We start from the raw sequence: 23,670 nt of genomic DNA on the forward strand, positions 1-23,670 counted from the left end.
ATTCTGTCTGTCTGTCTTGCTCCAAAATGACGTCATTACAGTGACAACCGTTGCCACAGCGCGTGCGCTAAAGAGCCTGCGACCAACGGCTCAGCTAAGGCTCCCTGCACACGTAACCAGGGTACACATCGGGTTACTAAGCAAAGTGCTTTGCTTAGTTACCCGATATTTACCCTGGCTACGTGTGCAGGGAGCCTAACTGAACAGCCCGAACTACGGGCCGACAGGACGACGCCCGACACTTTTCCCAGCTTCCTTTTCCAAAGAGTCTGTGAAGAATGAAAAGTGGAATCTGATTGGTTGCTAAGGGCAACGGAGTCAGTTTCACTTTACACCATGTTTGACACATCTCCCCCTTCATAACTCTATTACACATACTGTCCACCTACTTTTGGATCACCCTGTATAGTCTTCATTACATGGTCCTGCCCCTGTTGACATGAAATGACCAAAAGCAGCAAAATTGCGACAGGTGCAGTCACATGACCACTCTGAGCCGGGGGAGAGGGGCTGACAGCAGGGCAGGTAAGTGATCACTATCTACTTACCTGCCCCAATGTAGCCCAATAGGGAAAGAACAAAAAAAGGCAAAATAAGCCAGATAACCACTTTAAATGTACGTGATTTTTCTGATACGTGTTTCACGGATCACACCATAGTGTGGTCCATGGGACCTCAGTGATGCCAAGAAAAAACAAACTTGTCTCCGTGTGGAGCACACGGATACGCGTGTTCGCCGCACAGAAACACGTCAGTGAGAAATCATTGATGGGTGCGCAGACCCATTGATTTTAATGGGTCTGCGTTTGTCCGTGACTTTGGTACGTATAAAAACTGTAACATACGTACCAGAATCACTGCAGTGTGAAGGGGGCCTTAGGCTGAGTTCTCATGTCCAGTTAGAACAGATCCATGGGCAAAAAAGTTCTGCAAACACAACTTTTTTTGTCCATTTAGAAAAAATAGATTTTTGCAGGATTCTTTTTTCTTTTTTTGTTAACATGGGAGTCTATGGAAAATGGATTCAGTAACTAATTGCTATTTAGCCATAAAATTGAAAATTATAAAAAATCTAGCACCAGCGTATATATTTTAGAAATTTATTAGTATAAATTAGTATATATATATATATATATATATATATATATATATATATATATATATAAAATGTGTATAATTAATAATAATTTCATTTATATAGCGCTATTAATTCCACAGCGTTTTACATACATTGGCAACACTGTTGGGCTGTGTGTGTATATATATATATATATATATATATATATATATATATATACATATATACAGTATATCTATATATACAGTATATTAAAAAAAACTCATAATAAAAATATATTAGGGCATGTACCATGGTCATGGTTAGGAGCTTTTTTTTGCTTGAAACGCGTTGGAGTTTCTTTGCTCTGTACATGCCCTAATATATTTTTATTATGGGCTTTTTAATTTTATACTAATACATTTCTAAATTTTATACGCTGGTGCTGGATTTTTTTCATCTTCAATTATTGCCATTTACCTGTGAGCTGGATCAGGTTATCCGTGCACCGCTGCTCCTAACATTTCCTCCGGTTAGCTGTTTCTTCTCCTTTATATAAGCTATTTAGCCATCCATTTTTCTTTCATTTGTAAAGGATCAGTTTTTTGCTTACTGGATCAGTTTCAAATGGAAGATAAATAGCAATCTGTTAACAGATCTGTTTTCCATAGACTTCAATGTTAAAAAAAAAACATCCTGCAAAAATCAGTTTTTTCAAAATGGACAAAAAAAAGTTGTGTTTGCACTACTCTTTTGCCAACGGATATGTTCTAACGGATTGTTACTGGACATGAGAACATAGCCTTAGTGTGACCTTCGTGAATACCATGAAATATTATGTCACCGTTGTTTTTACATATTCCATATGTTACAGGTGAGTCAGCATTTGTGAATTCCTAATTTCTAACCCTTTTTCTTGCATTTTTGTGGTATTTTCATATGGAGGAAACCACACATGTGGCTGTACACATGCAGAGTAGCTGTGCAGTCTCTGAGAAAATCTGCCCCCCGCACAGGCTTTAGAGCTCCCCTGTAGTGATCACAGCACTTATGAAGGGCAATCACAGTACTGCTTCATTGTTTTCAAAGCCCGAGAATGTGACTTTCTTAAGGTCCCCATACACATGAGTTGAAAATTGAACCATTGTCATTCATGCAAATATTCATTTCAAGATCTCACCATTATTTATTTATTGCCCTTCAGCTTGATCTTTAGCCATGGTGACTTGATGGATGAACAATCTGTAGGAGATCGATCTTTTGCAACCCTAGATAGGTCCACCAGGGTCTTCTCTGCCATTTTCTTGATTGTATCAAGCTATTATCCTGGGTTTGCATCCATATGTTACTACGGAAAAGACCAGACTATGTATGAGCTGTGTCTTCATCACCAGTGAAATGTTCCTCGATTTGAAGACCTTGTCCAGTGACTTCATTGTTGTTTTGCCCGTAGCTATTCTCCTATTTGCGATTAAAGGTATCTTTAAGATAAAGCCATACATTTTCGACGTCTAGTGAGAAAACAAAACACGATAATTGGTCAACATCCAGATGTGGAGCTTAAAAAAAAAAGATTTTCTGAACAATCAGCACATACATATGCCATTGGCAATAATCAAACGAGGATATCAGATGTGCCCATTCGATTTTTCAGGAACGACCTCAAATGTTCTGAGTTTAAAAGTCGATTGGTGCTCAATGTTTTCTCATTTAAAACCTAATGATGAATGATTGATTTAGTCAAAATAGTCCATTTTGTACTACTGTGTAAAAAAAGTGCAATATGCTGCTCATCTTTCACATGTGTGACATCACCCACGGTGTATGGTGATATTGGACACCACCGCTGCAGTTACGGGGCACCCGGGGGAGATGTTGTGCAGCAAGTTGTTAACCCCTCCGTGGGCAGGGATGGTGGCCTCGGAACCCGTTGGGGGTTTGGCGGTGCAGGGAGATGGGCGACCGCAGGGTGCTGATGTACTCACTATTAGTAAACACACGAGTCTCTGGTAAACCAAGGTGATGGTGGTCGGTGCCCACAGCCGGCTGCGTTCGGGTTCCCCCCCCACCCGGCTGGTGGTCTCTGTCTTTCTCCTGCACCTGTTTGAAATGGTTGACTGCCTGTGCTTGCAACTTCAGGAGTCCGCTCCCGGCTTGTGGTTGCCTAAGGAGCCCTTTACCCGCAGATGCTGGCCCGTGGGATCTCTGAGCCATGGCGGTGGCCTTTTATCCCCCTCGGTGGGCTGTTGCCTTCAGTCGGTACTTTGAGTGGGACAGGACCTCTAGTCCTGGCTGCAATCAGTTAATTAACTAAGTCCAGTAGCTTCTGGGCCTAGCTTCAGGGTCTGAGTACCCCCCTGTGTGCTCCAGTTTCTGAGTCGGTTCCCCGGGTTGGTACCGGCGGGCCACTACCCTGTCCCGGTCCACCTCGGTTCCACCAAGCCATCTTCCCGGCTCCTGCAGACGGAGACCGCCATCTGTCTCCTAGACAAAGGCACCAGGGCTCCTACCCTGGTACCTGTCCAATTTGGGTATTCGCCTCTGCTGGAGCTGCACACAGCTCAAGCCCACACTCCTCTCCAACTTCAACTCTAAACCTTATCTGGCTACTTTCCCGCTCCGGGCTATCTAAAACTCCTAGGTGGGCGTCTTCCAACCGCCTGGTTCCGCCCCCTGGTGTGTCTATCAAGCCCTGAGGGGGGTGACTAGGGTTTTGTGGTTGACTGTGTGTTACCTGTGAGGGAAGGGTGTAATGCGGGGCCCTATCTGTGACTACCTGGCCCGTCCAGGGCATCACATGAGCGCCAAGATAGTTGGAAGAATACAAAATGAAGTCCTTCCATCCATTAAAAAGCCAAGAGTTGAAAGTCCAGGCAAAATATGTGCGTCAACAAGTCAGCTTATCATAAGGTCTGTCTGTTCTGGTGTTACAAACACGGTAGTGGAGGTGACTCGTATGCTTCATAATAGTATAATCACAGACTTCCATGCAAGCACTGTGCAATGCACATTACACATCTTTGGAATGGAGGACCGAAAAAAGGTGAAAAAGCCTCAACTTCACTAATGTCATAAGAAGCGTTGCTCCGGTTTGTAAAGAAGTACTAAAAGTGGACTGTAAAAGATAGACTAGGCTCTGATGGATGCAAATGGGTTTGGAGGAAACAGGGGAAAAGGGGCTAACGGATCGAGAAATTGAAGGAACTGTCTAATTCGGTGTAGGAAGCCTGATGATATGGGGTTGTTTCACTGCTAAAGGTATTGGATACTTGACCAGGATCTATGGTGGTCTCAATGCTGAGCTATATGTGACTATCTTGAGTACTATGAGTATGAAAAGGATGACAGGGTCACAGCAGGACAACAACCCAAAGCATACATCGAGATTGGGGAAGAAATAATTCAATGACAATGAAGTAGAGGTGCTGGATTGGCCCCCACAGTCCCCAGACCTCAACCCAATCGAACACTTGTTTGTAGAGTTGAAGACAAAGCTGTATACATACCCAAGTGAGTCATTCAGTACGCACCATCATTGAGAAGAAGTGACCTGGGATCAGATTTCGATCGAGAAATGCTTGAAGCCGATCAAGAGCATGCTCAGAAAATTTAGGCTGTTTTGAAAGCCAGAGGTACATACAACATACTAACAAAATAATAAAAATTAAAAATTTTGATTTTTAGGAGTAAAACAGTAACAATGCAGTGACATGACACGAATCTGCATAACTAATCATATGCTAAATAGTTGCAAATCAGATTTATGTAGGATATAGCCAAGATTGTCTATAAAATGAAGGCAGTCTCATGTTCAAAGCTGTAATGGATGGTGAGATATGGAATATGAAAGTCAAACGTTTAAGGCATTGTTACCCTTTTGCTTGTCAGTGTATATGAATGGTTTATTCACACTGAGCATATATCAGGTATACAATATCTGTGCATCAGATCTCAGCGGAGTCACAGAATTGCATTGTAAGTAGAAAGTATGTAAATTCCGATTTATACTTTTGCCTTGTCTGTAAATGTAGCAGCAGTTCTTCATCGGATACTGCTGTGATAGAATCACCCAGAATAGTCATTGCTAGCCCTTGCTTATAGAAACATATTCCTGTATATGGAATATATTATGTCTATTCTGTAAAAACTAAAGGAGCCTTATTTAATTGACCCATTGCTGCCACCTGCACCTCCCTTGGGCAGAAAACTGCTTTCCTTAGCCCTGCGGCAGCAAACCTCCAACACCTGCTTAAAAATACATATCCTGTGACAGGGCACGCGCACCTCATTCTTAATGGAGTGAGAGTGCTGCTTTACCAGCTGTTCCTCATGCCTGGCATGCAGGCGGGCGCAGTGTTATTATTAACTAGTTGGGGTTCCAGCTGGGAAATTGCCACCTATAATTTGCCACCTTCTATCCTTCAAACAAGGTAAACCTCGGTTGGTGTAATAACGCTTAGATCCTGATTGTGAAATGACGTGATTGAGTAGGCCACAGCTGCGATTTGCTTAACAGTTGCGGAGTATTTGACCGCAGCCTTATTCCTCATTTCTAAATACGTTTTGCAGGTTTTTATTCATTTGAAGACCTTATTCAGACACCCGTGAATCACATATGTGTTCCATTCATATTTTCTATTATACAATACATTCCCCTTATAATTAATGGAGATGTTCACATCTCTGTGTGTTTGTGGACCGTGTCTGCCCAAAAATCACGAAGACATTCATTTTTGATCTGAGTCATGGTTCAAAATTACCCGTACAAGTCATGGATAGCACGCGGATGGCGTCAGTTTACTGTTTGTGATTAACATTGTAATAGATACAACTGTGTACAGTCTGCAAAAGAAAGGACGATAGTCCATCAGTTGTGGTAAAGGAGCCAGGGAGTTGCAGAGGGTGGGCATTGGTCAAATACCGTGATGACGTCTAGCGTCAAGAGCGTTCCGGCCTGCAGCATCTCTCAAAAACAAATGTATGCAATGCATAAGGCCGCTTTAACACTGCGTTCCAATCTCCGTTCAGTGGTCCCGTCGGGGCTTCCGTTCAAACCCCCTGCAAAACGGGTTTCGAATGTATGCGCCGACGGGCAATTGACTAATGGTGCAAACGGAGTCACTGTGTGCTGTGTCATGTACCATTTTCGGAAGTATACACTTACTGAAGATGGACACCCAGACGCAGTATACTATGTGTGGATGTCCATTTCCAGTAAAGCGTATGCTTCTGAACAAGGTGCACGACAGAGCACACGGTCTGCACCATTATAGCCAATGGCCCCGTAGATGCATACGTCCAAAACCCGTTTTGCAGGGGGTTCGGATGGAAGCCCCGACGAGACCACTGAATGGGGAGAGGAACGCAGTGTGAAAACAGGATATACTGTAAAGTACAGACTAAAAATGCCCAAATACAGTGGCATGCAAAAGTTTGAGCACCCCTGATTAAAATTACTGTTATTATGAACAATTGAGCAAGTTGAAGATTACCGTAAATGATCTCTAAAAGGCATACATTTAAAGAGGACACATTTCCTTTGTATTTTAGGCAAAAATTGTTATTATATTAATGTTTTACATTTTTAATTAACAAAAAAAAGGAAAATGGGCTGATGCAAAAGTTTGGGCACCCTGATTAGTACCTAGTAGCACCCCCTTTGGCAAGTATCACAGCTTATACATTTTTGTAGTCAGGCAAGTGTGAGATCTTGTATGAGGCATTTTCATCCATTCTTCCTTGGAAAGTCTTCCAGTTCTATAAGATTCCTGGCTCGTCTTGCATGCAATTTCATTGAATCCATTGTTCCCTCTACCCGTAAAATATTACCGTGCCATTGGGTACAACACAACCTCAAAGCATGATTGATACACTCCCATGCTTAATGGTTGGCGATCTGTCCTTTTCCTGAAATTCTGTGCTCTTTTTTTCTCCACACATACCTTTGATCGTTGTGGCCAAAGAGTTCTATTGGAACCTCATTGGTCCACAGGACTTGTTTACAAAATGCATCAGGTTTGTTTAGATGTTCTTTGCATACTTCTGACACTGAGTTTTATGGTGAGGACGCAGAAAAGGTTTTCTTTTGATGACTCTTCCATGAAGGCTATATTTATGCACATGTCTCTGAACAAAAGTATAATGTACCACAACTCCAGAGTTTGCTATATCTTCCTGAAGGTCTTTTGCAGTCAAGCTGGGGTTCTGAGTTGCCTCTCTAGAAATCATATGAGCAGCTCTCACAGAGATTTGGCTTGGTATTCCAGATCTTATTTTGACCTCCATTGTTCCTGGTAACTGCCATTTCTTAATTACATTTCGAACTGAGGAAAGGGCAACTTGAAAAAGCTTTTGTAACAGAGATGTTGATGTCTGTTAAGCTCTGTGGAATTAATGGCATTGTATAGGTAAGTAAAATAAATGAATCTTGTTTTTATGCATGGTGTGTGCAAGTTTGGTGGTGCCTGTTGAAAACCACAAAGATACCAATAGTTTAAAAACAGTTAAACCCCCCCCTCACAAAACTAGAAATTTTCCAAACTGTGCTCTTTTTAAAACCCCAAGGATGAATGCGATTTAGAACAATTACATTTGCCCATTGTTCTTCTATATTCAATGTTCTCCCCTAGCTTTGTGATATGGTATCCGATGAAGCATAAAATTGGTTCAATATCAAATTGTATCACCCGGTGATACAATAGGGTATGTAGACTGTGAGCCCTCGCGGGCAGGGACCTCTCTCCTCCTGTACCTGTCTGTGCCTTGTATTGTTTATGATTATTGTACCTGTCCCTATTTTGTATACCCCTTTCACATGTAAAGCGCTATAATAATAATAATAATGGTGCCAGATCATGCATTATAAAAAGCTCAGTTCTGTTGAACATACTATGCTATTCAGTCTTGGCAGTCTTTCTCAATAACACTGGCACCACTTTTTTTTCTGTAAACTAGCATCATCAGGTCTAACACCCATGGCTGGCTCCAAGTTTTCATGGGTTCCAGGTGAAAGAGTCTCAGTGGGCCCCTGGGGGGCCCATACAGGTCAGGGGGCCCATACAGCTTGTGGAACGGGGCCCATACAGCTCAGGGGAAGGGCTATAGGGCTCGAGGGGGATATACAGCTCAGGTGGGGTGGCCCATACAGCTCAGGGGAAGGGCTATACAGCTCCAGGGGGAGCATACAGCTCAGGTGGGGGGGGCCCATACAGCTCAGGGGAAGGGATACAGCTCGGGGGGGGACATACAGCACAGGTGGGGGGCCCATACAGCTCAGGGGGCCCATACAGCTCAGGGGGCCCATACAGCTTGTGGGATGGGGCCCATACAGCTCAGGGGAAGGGCTATACAGCTCCAGGGGGAGCATACAGCTCAGGTGGGGGGGCCCATACAGCTCAGGAGAACGGCTATACAGCCCCAGGGGGAGCATACAGCTCAGGTGGGGGGGCCCATACAGCTCAGGGGAAGGGCTATACAGCTCGGGTGGGGGGACATACAGCTCAGGTGGGGGGCCCATAAACCTCGGGAGGGCATATGCTGCTCGCTAGCTCCGCCCACAGATTAATTTTAATGCCCCTGCAAGCAGCGTTTAGCAGTGAATACTGTGTGCAACTGTGGATTTAAAAGGCCGGCAGCCAGCAAAGTGGGACTTCCGGTCCAAGCACAGCGATCTCCAGAACTCGCCCTGGGGGCTGCAGAACTGATGACAGCAAGTGGGCCCAGCTGTCCAGGGCCTCGCCACTTGCCTGGGTGCGCCGGGTGCGGACGCCGACCTTGCTAACACCTATCCTAGGATCTGTCTAAGATCTCCCTTCAGATCTACCTTTGCATTATAGAAATACAAATTATTATTATTATTTAATAATGTGTGTAGCTTGCTTTACGAAATCTGGAAACAGATCTGCTTTAAATTTTGCTATAAAGCTTACCATACATAGACAATGTGATGTGATCAGACCAACAATGTGATTTTTTATTAATATTATTTATTTTTATTTATTTATTTATTTTGCTATAGGTACTATTATAGGGTTAGGAGCTTACACAAAAATATTTTTTCGCAAAATATAATTTCATTTCATTATGAAAATTGTTTGCATGGTGGAATTTGTTGGACATTTGTATTACGTCACGTCACATGGCATTTTTGAGCAATATTGACAGGAAAAAAACACAATATATTGACATAATCAGCAAAAATTAAACTAGGAGGAGCTGGCTTAGCCTGTGCCCCAGTTATGTGGTGCAAGGGGGCAAAAAGAAGCCTACGTATACAGTGGGCACGTAAAATATTCAGACCCCTTTAAATTTTTCACTCTTTGTTTCATTTCAGCCATTTGGTAAATTCAAAAAAGTTCATTTTTTTCTCATTAATGTACACTCTGCACCCCATCTTGACAGAAAGGAAAACAGAAATGTAGAAATTTTTGCAAATTTATTAAACAAGGAAAACTGAAATATCACTGGGCTATAAGTATTCAGACCCTTTGCTCAGACACTCAAATTTAAGTCACATGCTTTCCATTTCCTTGTGATCCTCCTTGAGATGGTTCTACTCCTTCATTGGAGTCCAGTTGTGTTTAATTAAACTGATAGGACTTGATTTGGAATGGCGCCACCTGTCTATATAAGACCTCACAGTGCATGTCAGACCAAATGAGAATCATGAGGTCAAAGGAACTGCCCAAGGAGCTCAGAGACAGAATTGTGGCAAGGGACGGATCTGGTTAAGTTTACAAAAGAATTTCTGCAGTACTCAAGGTTCCTAAGAGCACAGAGGTCTCCATAATCCTTAAATCAAAGATGTTTGACACAACCAGAACCCTTCCTAGATTTGGCCGTTCAGCAAAACTGAGCAATCGTGGGAGAAGAGCCTTCGTGGGAGAAGAGCCTTGGTGAGAGAGGTAAAGAAAAAATCCCAAGATCTCTATGGCTAAGCTCCAGAGATGCAGTAGGGAGATGGAAGAAAGTTCCACAAAATCAACTACCTCGGCAGCCCTCCGCCAGTTGGGCCTTAATGGTAGAGTGGCCTGACAGAAGCCTCTCCTCTGTGCAAGATATATGAAAGCCTGCATCATAGAGTTTGCAAAAAAAACACGTGACGGACTCCCAGGCTATGAGAAATAAGATTCTCTGGTCTGATGAGACCAAGATAGATCTTTTTGGTGATAATTCTAAACAGTATGTGTGGAGAAAACCAAGCACTGCTTATCACCTGCCCAATACAATCCCAACAGTGAAACATAGTGGTGGCATCACGATGCTACGGGGGTGTTTTTCAGCTACAAGAACAGGACGACTGGTTGCAATTGAAGGAAAGATGAATGTGGCCAAGTACAGAGATATCTTGGAAGAAAACCTCTTCCAGAGTGCTCTGGACCTCAGACTTGGCCGAAGGTTCACCTTCCAACAAGACAATGCCCCTAAGTACACAGCTAAAATAACAAACGAGTGGCTGCAGAACAACTATGTGACCATTCTTAACTGACCCAGCCAGAGCCCTGACCTAAACCCAATTGAGCATGTCTGGTGAGACATGAAAATGGCTGTCCACCAATGTTCACCATCCACCCTGATGAAACTGGAGAGGATCTGCAAGGAAGAATGGCAGAGGATCCCCAAATCCAGGTGTGAAAAACTTGTTGCATCATTCCCAAGAAGACTGATGGCTGTACTAGCTCAAAAGGGCGTTTCTACTCAATACTGAGCAAAGGGTCTGAATACTTATGACCATGTGATATTTCAGTTTTTCTTGTTTAATAAATCTGCAAAAATATCTACACTTTTTATGTCAAGATGGGGTGCAGAGTGTACATTAATGAGAAAAAAAAATGAACTTTTATGAATTTAGCAAATGGCTGCAATGAAACAAAAAGTGAAAAATTTAAAAGAGTCTGAATACTTTACATACCTACTGTATAGTATGCAGGTACAGAACAAGGGTATTGAATTAAATTAATGTTTACCTAGGGTGAAGATAAGTCTAGATACAATACTAATAAACAGTATTAAGAGTATTTTTCCAGGAAAAGACTTTCGTTCACACAATCTTCAGAAAAAAAGCTAAATCGGCCAGGCACAAAGATGTGTCTAGCTGGAGGCTCTGTCACTCAACAAGAGAGTAACATGTGGCTGTGTGGTGGGCATGCTGTGTGTATTGTATATATGTGTCTGGGGGTCATTTCTAAGGATTTATAGATGCATTCAACATAAAAACAATTCCATACATGTGAATTTTATTGTTTCTGCAGTATGTGCATGGGTTTCTGCAGTATAACAGATGCAGACATTTCTGCAGACTGTGAATATACTCTAAGGTTGCGTTCACACTTTGCGAAATTCTGGTAATCCACAAAGTTTTTACCTCGATGTGATTTTAATGCATTTTCACAACGTGTTAATATACACATTTGCATATTTTGATCATTATTTTGCAGATCTCCAGCTTACATAAATCCCTCTGTAAAATTAAATTATCCTCCTCTGTGTTTATTATATTGTAAAATCAGCATCATCTGCTAATATTGAAATTCTACTCTGTATGCCCTCCAGACGTTCATTAATAAATTTGTTATAAAGAAGAAGACCCAATACTGACCCCTTTGATACCCCACTGTTTACTGGTACCCAATCTGTGTGTGTGTTCCATTAATGACCACCCTCTGTTTGTTATCACTGAACCATTACTTTCATTTTATGTATAAAGCTTTTATGTGGCACCCTGTCAACTTCTTTTGAAAAGTCCAGATAAAGGACATCCACATCCTGGTGCAATCTGGAACTTACCTCCTCATAAACTGATCAGATTAGTTTTCACCCACAGTAGAGGTTAGACCTACTGGCCTATAGTTTCCAGGCTAAGATTTTGTCCCCTTTTGGTATATAGGCACATTTGCTATGCACCAGTCCTGTGGTACAAACCCGGTTGTTATGGAATCTTTGATTATTTTACGCTGTGGATTTTCTCTGCAGTGTGTGAATGCTATTTTATGCCTATGTTATACACACACAACATTTTTGTTATGAAAATATGGAAAGCAAATAAGTTGTTGAAATATACCTTTTACATTTTATAGAAACAGACCCACAAGGTGGTGGAGTCTGTATTTGTTACGCCAGGTACGGGAGAGTCCCAAGCAAACAGGGGAAGGGAAGGGGAACTCTGCATCTAGGGAAGGGGGAGATGGTGACCCCTGACCTAATCTACTGCTGGTCCCTGGGGTCTCTCGCCAGAATAGATAGGTTCTGTATTTATGCGCCAAGTTGGATACCTGACCCTAGGTATCGCTAGTGCAGGACCCTAAATAAGAAATGGATGGGATGAGCTCTTCGTCAACCCCACTAAATCACTAAATGCTAAAGGAAGACACAAGGAGGACACACAAGGGAAAAGTGCATGAACTACTTATCCACAGATGACTCAGGTATAAGTTCAGCAACGATACGACAGATGATTACAAGACTCCTGCTTGCAACCAGAGCTTAAAAGAACTGAATAATATCAACAGCACAAGTCCAGGGAATATGGGAGTATTTAAGCACAAGGGTAATACTGATAATCAGCAGCTGATCAAAAGGAGAGGTCCGTTGTGTCCTAAAGGAGAAAAGATGAAAACCCAGCAGGAAAGATGCCTAATACAATGAATACTGACTGCAGGGACAATAGAAAGTCAGGGAGCATTTTGCGTAGCCAAACGCTGGGACCTTCTATTGCCAGAAACCACATGACTGTGTTACCCGTGACAATATTAAATTACTTCTGCATTAAACATTTTCTGATACCCCAAAAATGGAATGCAGCCTATATTTTGCATTATTAAATTTGCAGAATCCATAAATGAATGTGCACTCATTGAGAACAGAATATATGCCATTTTAGACATGAAACTTGTATTAAAATGTGGCTTTTTATTATACACTATGTCTTTATCTGTATTCCAGCACAAGCTGACCTTGAGCACACGCATCATGTGTAATCCTGAGAACCTGACTCACCGTGACCTTCTCAGTCAGAGCTATGGGATCAACCTGCCCCTGATCAGCTGCAAACCAAAAACATCTGTAAGTCTGCCAGTCCTAATATTCTGCTGCTCATTTCCTTACAGTCATAGCGTCTTGTAGTAACATTCAGCACAGCATCCAGTTACTTTTTGTAACTCAAGCATACAGATCTGCTTGCTCATCAATGAAAATGTTAATAGGGATTAAACAAACCATCCATGGTCCTTACTGTACACAAAGCCCGGATTATCTTCTGCTTACTGTAGGGCTTTGTCTGTTATACATCTGGGTGTATTGCAAAAGTAAAGCCAGACTTACAGAATACATTTGATGCAGCGTACAGACAAAGTTTATTATTCAGCTTCATTGTGTCTTAAGGTCCAGTCACACTAAGCAACTTACCAGCGATCCCAACAACGATAGGGATCGCTGGTAAGTTGCTAGGAGGTTGCTGGTGAGCTGTCACACTGCGACGCTCCAGCGATCCCACCAGCAACCTGACCTGGCAGGGATCGCTGGAGCGTGGCTACACGAGTTGCTGGTGAGCTCACCAGCAACCAGTGACCAGCCCCCAGTCTCCTAGTTACAGCACACATCAGGTTAATTAACCCGATGTGTGCTGCAGCTAAATGTGCACAGAGCAGGGAGCAGCGCACAATGCTTAGCGCTGGCTCCTTGCTCTCCTAGTTACAGCACACATCGGGTTAATTACCTGATGTGTGCTGCAGCTAAATGTGCACAGAGCAGGGAGCAGCGCACACTGCTTAGCGCTGGCTCCTTGCTCTCCTAGTTACAGCACACATCGGGTTAATTACCTGATGTGTGCTGCAGCTACATGTGCACAGAGCAGGAGCCGGCACTGACAGTGAGAGCGGAGGAGGCTGGTATCAAAGGTAAATATCGGGTAACCAAGGACTGGGCTTCTTGGTTACCCGATGTTTACATTGGTTACCAGCCTCAGCAGAAGCTGGCTCCCTGCTGCCTGCACATTTAGTTGTTGCTCTGTCGCTGTCACACACAGCGATCTGTGCTTCACAGCGGGACAGCAACAACTAAAAAATGGCCCAGGACATTCAGCAACAACCAACGACCTCACAGCAGGGGCCGGGTTGTTGCTGGATGTCACACACAGCAACATCGCTAGCAACGTCACAAAAGTTGTTCGTTACCAGCGATGTTGCTAGCGATGTTGCTTAGTGTGACGGGGCCTTTAGTGCAAACTAAAGAGCCTCGTCACCCATAATGAAAAGTTACAAAGAGACTTGAGTTGCTCTCTTATGACGAATTAGTAAACTTTCTAGTTAGCCATTTGTGAGGGTTAGTTTACGTCACATATTGAGTGCATACAGTACAAACCAAAATTTGGACACACCTTCTCATCTCTAGAACAACTGTTAGGAGGAGACTTTGTGCAGCAGGCCTTCATGGTAAAATAGCTGCTAGGAAACCACTGCTAAGGACAGGCAACAAGCAGAAGAGACTTGTTTGGGCTAAAGAACACAAGGAATGGACATTAGACCAGTGGAAATCTGTGCTTTGGTCTGATGAGTCCAAATTTGAGTTCTTTGGATCCAACCACCGTGTCTTTGTAGAAAAGGTGAACAGATGAACTCTACATCCCTGGATCCCACTGTGAAGCATGGAGGAGGAGGTGTGATGGTGTGGGGGTACTTTGCTGATGACACTGTTGGGGATTTATTCGAAATTGAAGGCATACAGAACCAGCATGCCTACCACAGCATCTTGCAGCGGTGTGCTATTCCATCCGGTTTGCATTTAGTTGGACCATCATTTATTTTTCAACAGGACAATGACCCCAAACACACCTCCAGGCTGTGTAAGGGCTATTTGACTAAGAAGGAGAGTGATGGGGTGCTACACTAGATGACCTGGTCTCCACAGTCACCAGACCTGAACCCAATCAAGATGGTTTGAGGTGAGCTGGACCGCAGAGTGAAGGCAAAAGGGCCAACAAGTGCTAAGCATCTCTGGGAAATCCTTCAAGACTATTGGAAAACCATTTCCGGTGACTACCTCTTGAAGCTCATCAAGAGAATGCCAAGAGTGTGCAAAGCAGTAATCAAAGCAAACGGTGGCTACTTTGAAGAACCTAGAATATAAGACATATTTTCAGTTGTTTCACACTTGTTTAAGTATTTTATTCCACATGTTTTAATTCATAGTTTTGATGCCTTCAATGTGAATCTACAATTTTTAGAGTCATGAAAATAAAGAAAACTCATTGAATGAGAAGGTGTGTCCAAACTTTTGGTCTGTACTGTATATCACAGTGTTACCGAAGATGTAAGACCCAGCTATATGAAACTTTATGACTATAGAGATGCATTCTGTGCCTTTATACATTGAAAAGTGTAGTTAAAAGGGTTGTCCACTACTAGGACAACCCGTTCTGATTTCATGTTTCCTCCAGCTAACATAATAAAGACTATACTCACCTCCCGTACCTACGCCCTTCCAGTGCACAGGGGCTGACATGAGTTTGTGGTGTCACATGAGGCTCGTATCCAATCAGCACCGGTTTCCTTCTCCCCGCCTTTGAACCAAAAGAGTTTATCAACAGAAAGTGAGCGCAGCAGATGCGCTCACTTCCTGTTGATTGTTCGTTTGGTCCGAAGGTGGAGAGAAGGAAACCGGTGGTGATTAGAGTCTGGGCTCACATGACGTCAAAACCCCATGTGAGCCTCGGTGCGCTGTAAAAACGCAGGTATGTGAGGTGAGTATAGTCTTTATTATTTTACCTGGGGAAAACGTGGAATCAGAAGGGGTTGTCCTAGTAGTGAACAACCCTTTTAATTTCCTCTAAAAATACACGATAAAAAAAGATGTATGTCAGTCAATATACAGTATACAGTTGAAACCAGAAGTTTACATACACTATCTAAAAAGACCCATCTGCATGTTTTTCTCACTATCTGACATAAAAGCAGAATAAACCTTTCCTGTTTTAGGTAAATTAGATTATATTAGAATTACAAAAATTATTTATATTTGCCAAATGCCAGAATAATGAGAGAGAGAATGTTTTAAGGCATTTTTATTCCTTTCTGCAAAGTCAAAAGGTTACATACATTTCATTAGTATGTGGTACCATTGCCCCTAAACTGTATGACTGGGGTCAAACGTTTTGGATATCCTTCCACAAGCTTCTCACAATAGTTGGTAGGAATTTGGGCCCATTTCTCCTGACAGAACTGGTGTAACTGAGCCATGTTTGTAGGTCGCCTTGCTCGCATCGGCCTTTTCAGCTTTTCCCATAAATTGTCAAAAGGATTGAGATCAGGCCCTTGTGATGGCCACTCCAAAATATTTACTTTGTTATCCTTAAGCCACTCTGTAACCAGTTTGGCAGTATGCTTTGGCTCATTATCCATTCGGAAGACCTATTTCCGCCCAAGCTTTAAGTTTCTGGCTGATGTCTTGAGATGTTGCTTCAGACTTGCCACATAATCTTCTTTCCTCATGATGCCATCTATTTTGTGATGTGCACCGGTGCCTACTGCAGCAAAACAACCCCACAACATGATGCTGCCACCCCCGTGTTTCACAGTTGGGATGGTGTTCTTAGGCTTCAAACCTTCTCCCTTTTTCCTCTAAATGTAATGATAGTCATTATGGCCATACTGTTCAATTTTAGTTTTGTCAGACTACAGCACATCTCCACAAATTATAAGGTTTTGTTCCTGTGTGCATTTACAAACATTAGTCTGTCTTTTTTATATTTCTTTTGGAGTAATGGCTTTATCCTGGCAGAGTGACCTTTAAGCCCATGTTGATACAGTACTCCTTTCACAGTGGATAATGACACAATCTTACCAGCTTCCGCCAGGATCTTCACAAGGTCTTTTGCTTTTGTTCTTGAGTTGATATGCACATGTCTGAACAAAGCACGTTCATCTCTGCTACACAGAACCTGTCTCCTTCCTGAGCGGTATGATGGCTGTACATTCCCATCTTGTTTGTACTTGCGTATAATTGTTTGTACAGTTGAACGAGGCACCTTTGGGTATCTGAAAATTGCACCCAAGGATGAACCAGACTTGTGTAAGTCCACTATTCTCTTCCTGAGATCTTGGCTGATTTATTTTGACTTTCCCATGATGCTACACAAAGAAGCAGTGTGTTTCAGGTGTGCATTAAATAAATCCACAGGTATGTCTCTGATTAACTCAGATGTTGCCAATAAACCTATTAGAAGCTTCCAAAGACATTACATCATCATATGAGCTGTCCCATAATGTTTAAGAGGCATAGTACTCTTAAGGGTGCTTTACACGCTGCGACATCGCTAACAATATATCGTCGGGGTCATGGTGTTTGTGACGCACATCCGGCGTCGTTAGCGACGTTGCAGCGTGTGACAGGCTGGAGCGACCTAAAACGATCGCAAAAAGGACAAAAATTGTTTGTTTTGGAGAGGTTGTTTAAGAAAAAAAAAAATCGTTGTCAGGTAAGGAGCGATGTTGTTCCTCGTTCCTGCGGCATCACACATCGCTATGTGTGACACCACAGGAGCGTCGAACATCTCCTTACCTCCGTCTCACCAGCAATGAGGAAGGAAAGAGATGGGCGGGATGTTCGGCCTGCTCATCTCCGCCCCTCCGCTTCTATTGGCCGGCCGCTTAGTGACGCTGCAGTGACGCTGACAAGGAATGTGCGTGTGACGCTGCTGTAGCGATAATGTTCGCTACGGCAGCGATCACCACATATCGCACGTACGACGGGGGCGGGTGATATAACTCATGACATCGCTAGCTATAGCTAACGATGTCGTAGCGTGTAAAGCACCCTGTAGTGTATGTAAACTTTTGATTTTGCAGAAAGTAATAAAAATACCTTAAAATATTCTCTTTCTCATTATGCATGTGTGTCTTTTTAGATAGTGTATGTAAACTTCTGGCTTCAACTGTACTTGGTAAGTCTATTGTTCTTTCGGCAAATGCCTGGCTAGTAGTCTACGTGCACTTGAAATGTAAATGTTAGGACATTTTCCAAATTCTAAACCAAACACAAATGGATTGTTCAGGCTTTTCAGGTCAGTCTGCAGTTACTCTATGTGACTTCAGACTTGTGAATCCTCACATCAAGGGAATTTAGCGAGGCCGCACACATCTAGATAGAATAGGCCTGGTGTATGCTCATCGCACACTTGCCATCACCTGACCGCTAGTTCTTGCCACCGGTACCGCAGAAAAATCAGAGTGTGTGTTGCATTCTCAAGAGTGACTGCAGACTTTCGTGATAACCCTGGACAACCCCTTTAAAGGGCAGCGAAAATTAGAAAATGACCAACTCATTATTTTACATGTATTTTTTGTTTAAATATTGGATTTTACTCAATTTTCATCTGAAATTTCTACAAAATACACCTTATCTCCTGCAATATAAAAATATAGTGTCAAAAAACATGACCTGACTGCAATCTGTGAATAAGCCCTAATGCTAATGTACGTTGATCAGATCCTGGCACCCCGACTGGTTTGTTTCCAGTTACCCTATAGTTTAATTTGAGATAATAGGTCACTGATCACATTTTGCAGTGGTCTACCGTGCTTTGATACCAATCTGTCATGCAGCGTGTACCATCAGGAGTAACACTCAGTAATAATATACATTTCATGCCCTTGTTGGAGGTTGTCACGGAGGTTTACTTTCATTGTAATCAAATTGATGTTTCCATTGCAATGTACTTACTAAACCAGTAATGGGAAGCGTGACAATTTCTCTGATCGGATGGGGAGGTAATTGTGTGTGTAGGGGTGGGGGGGACGATATTATACAAGAGAGAGAGGGGGAAAAAACAAGCCCGGAACTAATTGCTGGAGAGTTGGAGCTGATTGGAGTCAGCGTTCCTTACACCTAGAATCTGGGGACGCTCGGATATGCTCCATCTGGGATGACAAGGAGAGGAGGATTCTGCTGGTAAACAAATTAATCTTTGGAAAGGTCACCATTTGTTTAAAGTTTTTATCCAGTGCTTGTCATGTGGAATGGGAGATTGGCTGTCATTTCGCTATGCAGGGGCGCACGGTGAGCCTCCGACATTGCTTCTCCACTACGCCCAAATCCCTGGAAACAGCTCAGTGCCTGCTTGCAATGCCATGGACGGCTGCGTTACATCTGTCTCTGGACAGGAAGCGAGGGCCACCACTGAATTCCAATAAGATGGGCCCGCTCTTTTCTGCCTGGCCTTATGCCCACGTGCAAAGCATCAGGCAGATTGAGCCAGCTCATATCTTCCTCTCCCAAACCCCCATCCTACCATCTTTTTCTCGCTCCTTTCTGCACCGCTGATGTCACCCGCTCTGTGAAACAGATGTGGCGTTTGCAAAAGTTCTGCATGCATTCCCCTTACCACACCTGCCGGATACATTTCCGATGAGGACGAGAGACCTGGAATTGCTCTGGTGCTACAGACAGAAATGACTATTTTTGTAATATTCTGATATATTAAGACATCATTCTAGTGTCACCTCTTCCAGACAACCTAGATGCCCCCTTGCAGCAAACTAACAGAATGAAGCAGATATAATGTATTCACAGCATGAGTGCATTCAATGGGTTAATCTTCCTCCTTACAGGTGCCCATTGAGAGGATTGCCAGAGGCCCCACTGTCAGTCATCTGTCGGTGCTGCCAGCCTCTCATCGTATGGATGCCTCTCTACCTCCACCGCCAGTGCATGAAAAAGACATGCAGAAAGGTGAGAGGTGTGACTGCGGACCCCAGCACCACTACTCTGGGGGATAATTACCACTAACTACCACCTGTTTTCCCTATGGCCAGTGACAGCATAATGTATGTGGGAAATTAGCATCATCAGCTGAATTTAGGACATCTAGTGCACTCTTATGTTTGTCTTTATTCATTTTTTGTTTCAATGTTACCTGTAAAAATTATTTGTTCCGAAAAGTGACAGCTCGTGTGGATTACATTAGACCATTTTCTTGATTCATTGTTTTTTTTCCTGTTTGTTCTGTTTACACTAGACTTGATACATTTATTTAGTATATTACTTTCTATTATAGTCCTAGCTTCTATATTATATTAGCGAGCTCGGTGTGATCATTTAAAGGGTTTGTTCCATTTTAGTAAATGAATAAAATTGCAAAGTGCTTGTGAAAAACAAACAACTTTTCAGCTTAACTCTTATTAAAAATACTATGTTCTCAAGGGATTTTTAATTCCATAGTTCACTGATCATTTCCTTGGTTACCGATCATCACTGCGGTCTATCAGAGGTGGCCGATTTCCTAAGCAAGGAGCGCAGCACTTACAAGCTCTTTGCTATACTGCTGGATCCATCTAGCTTAAAGGGACTATGTCAGCAGCTTTTTGCTATGTAAACTGAAGCCAGCATGCTGCAAGAGTTAACACAGCAAGTTCAGGCATGTCTGTGTTGTCACAGCCTGATCTTTTGTTTATTTATTATGTTTGTATAAGCAGCAGGACCCTTATCATTACAGGACTAGAAACTCAGTGCATGTCAGTATAACACGCCCCCTCATCTGATTGGCACCTCACAGTCAATGTACAATCTCTATAAAGGGACTGGTGTGGGCGGGGACTGCTCTCAGCGCCACTTAATGGCTAAAGCTAACAATTCTGATTGTGTCAGAACAGCTGCACCCAGTAATCTAAGTGATACATTGTTGGATTCAGGATCTCTTTGCTTACATCATGCTGCTCTCAGATGAGTCAACAAAAACCTGCTGACAGATTCCCTTTAAGTACCTTTCTGCTCCTCTTATGCAGCACAGACAAAGGTGCCTCTGCTGATAGCATCAAAAAAGTGCAGTTCAGACCAGATTCCCAGCCAGACCAGTGGCCTGAACTATAAATCATCAGGAGCGCGCTGCTCGCCCTAGATAATAGGAAGCTGGGAGGCAAGGGAGCAGTGCGCTCATGAAGATCAATCATGAGAAGACCTCCTAAAATACTGGTCCTGCTTGCAATCAATAACAAACTTACTAAATAATATACAGTATTAGGAATTTTCATAACTGACAGTCACCTTTATGTACAGTTTTTTGTAATAACAACTATTCAAAAAATACCATATCTGGTGTTGGGGTTTTTAAACTTTCTTTTGCCTAAGGAGAAGGATTGGGCATATTGAAACCTTATCTTTCACTGGGAGGTAGGTCTCTGGCAGCGGTGTAATCTCCCTATTGAAAACGTATGCACATTTGGATGACCAGAGGGTGAATGTGTATGGGAGAGTCAACAAAGAAACAGAAGGATGATGACTGCTATCGAAGTTGTCTGGATGACTAAACAGGTCCATGAGCAAATGGTTTACACAAGCTGCTGTAGGTCCATCTGCATTTGACAATGGGTTTGCAGGACAATTTCCCCTGCAGGTTAGGCCCCTTTCACACATTGCGTATACAAAAACGTACGTGTAAAAATGTTACTGGTTTCATCAGTGTTTTCGATTAATATGTCATCCGTGAGCTGTACATGTTTCTCATGGGCCCATAGTCTTCTAGTGTCCCTTGTCATTCGTGCTGACAGAAAAAGTACAGTCCGTGTGAAAACAGAGATGTGAGGAGCCCCATAGGTTATAATGGGCACATGTGGTATCCGTGAGAAAAAACAGATGCCACACGTCCCGGAAGCATGGACATGTGAAGGAGGCCTAATATCTTTATTTCTTTAGCCATACCAGAAAATCACTGATAACACACAGATGACAAAGTACTCTACCACACAGATGGGTAAAAAATCTACTGTGTCACACGTACGAGGTTTTACACTCACGTGTGAATGTGACTTAAGATAGTTAGTTGTCCTCTAGACACAGGACAGGGGATCGCTTGGGCCTCTTTCACACACATCAGTATTTTGTATCAGTGTTTGTATGTCAAAGCCAGAAGTGGACCTCATGGAGAAACTGTAATTGAAAGATTGTCACCTGTCCTGTTTTTTGGAGACACTCCTGGTTTTGGAATACAAATACTGAAAAAACACTGATCAAAAATACTGATGTGTGAATGAGTCCTAACTGATCACTGCAGATTCGGTCACAGGGACCACCGGCGAAGCTGAGGAAGGGGCTCCGGCACTCTAGCTGTGTAGCGATGTCCATGCTTGAGCTTCGTTCCAGTCATTGGGATTGCTGGAGAAAGCCAAGCAAACCACTGTTACATACTTAGAAACCGCATTAGTCAATATGTAATGTAATATATTGCATTTCTCATAAATGTAGAGGGCATCGATTTGAACCACATCAGCTCTGTCTTGAGCCACATCTAGGCTGCCCCATGGCCACTATGTGTCAATTTACCCTCATTTTTTCATTAGACTAAGGGGTACTTTGCACACTACGACATCGCAGCTGCGATGTCAGTGGGGTCAAATCGAAAGTGACGCACATCCGGCATCGCTGTCGATATCGTAGTGTGTAAATCTTTTTTGATACGATTAACGAGCGCAAAAGCGTCGTAATCGTATTATCAGTGTAGTGTCTGACATTTTCATAATTTCGCTGCAGCGACGGTACGATGTTGTTCCTCGTTCCCCTGCGTCAGCACACATCGCTGTGTGAGAAGCCGCAGGAGCGAGGAACATCACCTTACCTGTGTCACCGCGGCTCACGCCGGCTATGCGGAAGGACGGAGGTGGGCGGGATGTTTACGTCCCGCTCATCTCCGCCCCTCTGCTTCTATTGGCCGCCTAACGTGTGACGTCGCTGTGACACTGCACGACCCGCCCCCTTAGTAAGGAGGCGGTTCACCGGCCAGAGCGACGTCGCAGGGCAGGTAATTCCGTGTGAAGCTGCCGTAGCGATAATGTTCGCTACGGCAGCTATAACACAATATCGTATGTGCGACAGGGGCGGGGACTATCGCGCTCAGCATCGCAAGCATCGGCTTGCGATGTCGTAGTGTGCAAAGTGCCCCTTAGTAGCTTACTTTTAAGAGATTTTTGACATGCACGTTTTTAAGAAACACTTATAAAGTCAGTCTCCATGACTGTTAAACATTTTCATAGTGAGGGGGAGAGGGTTTCATCATCTTTTTGTATTTTGGAACATTTAAAATGCACAGTTTTTGTGGGACTTTAAGTCTAGATGAAGTTATTAGGAAACTCCAGAAAGACTTGATATTCTGAGGATGCTCATTTTGCAAAACGTGTGCAATATAAAGGGGTTGTCCGGTGTCAGAACAGACGTCTACAGTCTAACTAGGGGAGTCTAGTCAGCACATGAGTGTCTGCATCATGATGCGGCTGTCTACAGAGAGACTAGTCTTTATATATCAGCCCTAACAAGCTGATCAAATGGTTCCAATCAAAACAGCAGAATTGTGAATGCAGCTCTGCATTTGTATTGCTAGTTTAACTTACCCTTTAAGCTTCATGTATACGGTATAGACATGCATTTTTACAAAAATACTTCTTGTTTAGGAATCCTGAGTCTGATACAGAGAGGCCTTATTCCACCAGCGGCTCGTATTACATTGGTTCCTCCTGCTATAAAGCAACAACCTCTGCCCCTGCATGGTGTCAATGCAAGAAGAATAGCCACTGTTATGCAAAGCAAAGGTAAACTTTGAGGAAAATATATTTAGAAGGAGTCTGTCATCAGACTTC

The 23,670-nt window shown here is 43.0% G+C and overlaps 1 protein-coding gene across 2 annotated transcripts in view; it reads left to right on the top strand.

Moving 5' to 3' along the window:
* IQCH (IQ motif containing H) overlaps window positions 1-23,670 on the top strand; it is a 192,608-nt gene that overhangs the window by 54,474 nt on the left and 114,464 nt on the right. For both annotated transcript variants that reach the window (XM_075346063.1, XM_075346064.1), the window contains exons 5-7: window positions 12,998-13,117; window positions 19,657-19,777; window positions 23,485-23,622. In XM_075346063.1, the coding sequence (XP_075202178.1) occupies window positions 12,998-13,117; window positions 19,657-19,777; window positions 23,485-23,622 (379 nt within the window). The remainder of the gene's footprint in view (window positions 1-12,997; window positions 13,118-19,656; window positions 19,778-23,484; window positions 23,623-23,670) is intronic.

The sequence above is a fragment of the Anomaloglossus baeobatrachus genome, chromosome 4 (genome assembly GCF_048569485.1).
Source record: "Anomaloglossus baeobatrachus isolate aAnoBae1 chromosome 4, aAnoBae1.hap1, whole genome shotgun sequence".
Taxonomy (NCBI): Eukaryota; Metazoa; Chordata; class Amphibia; order Anura; family Aromobatidae; genus Anomaloglossus; species Anomaloglossus baeobatrachus.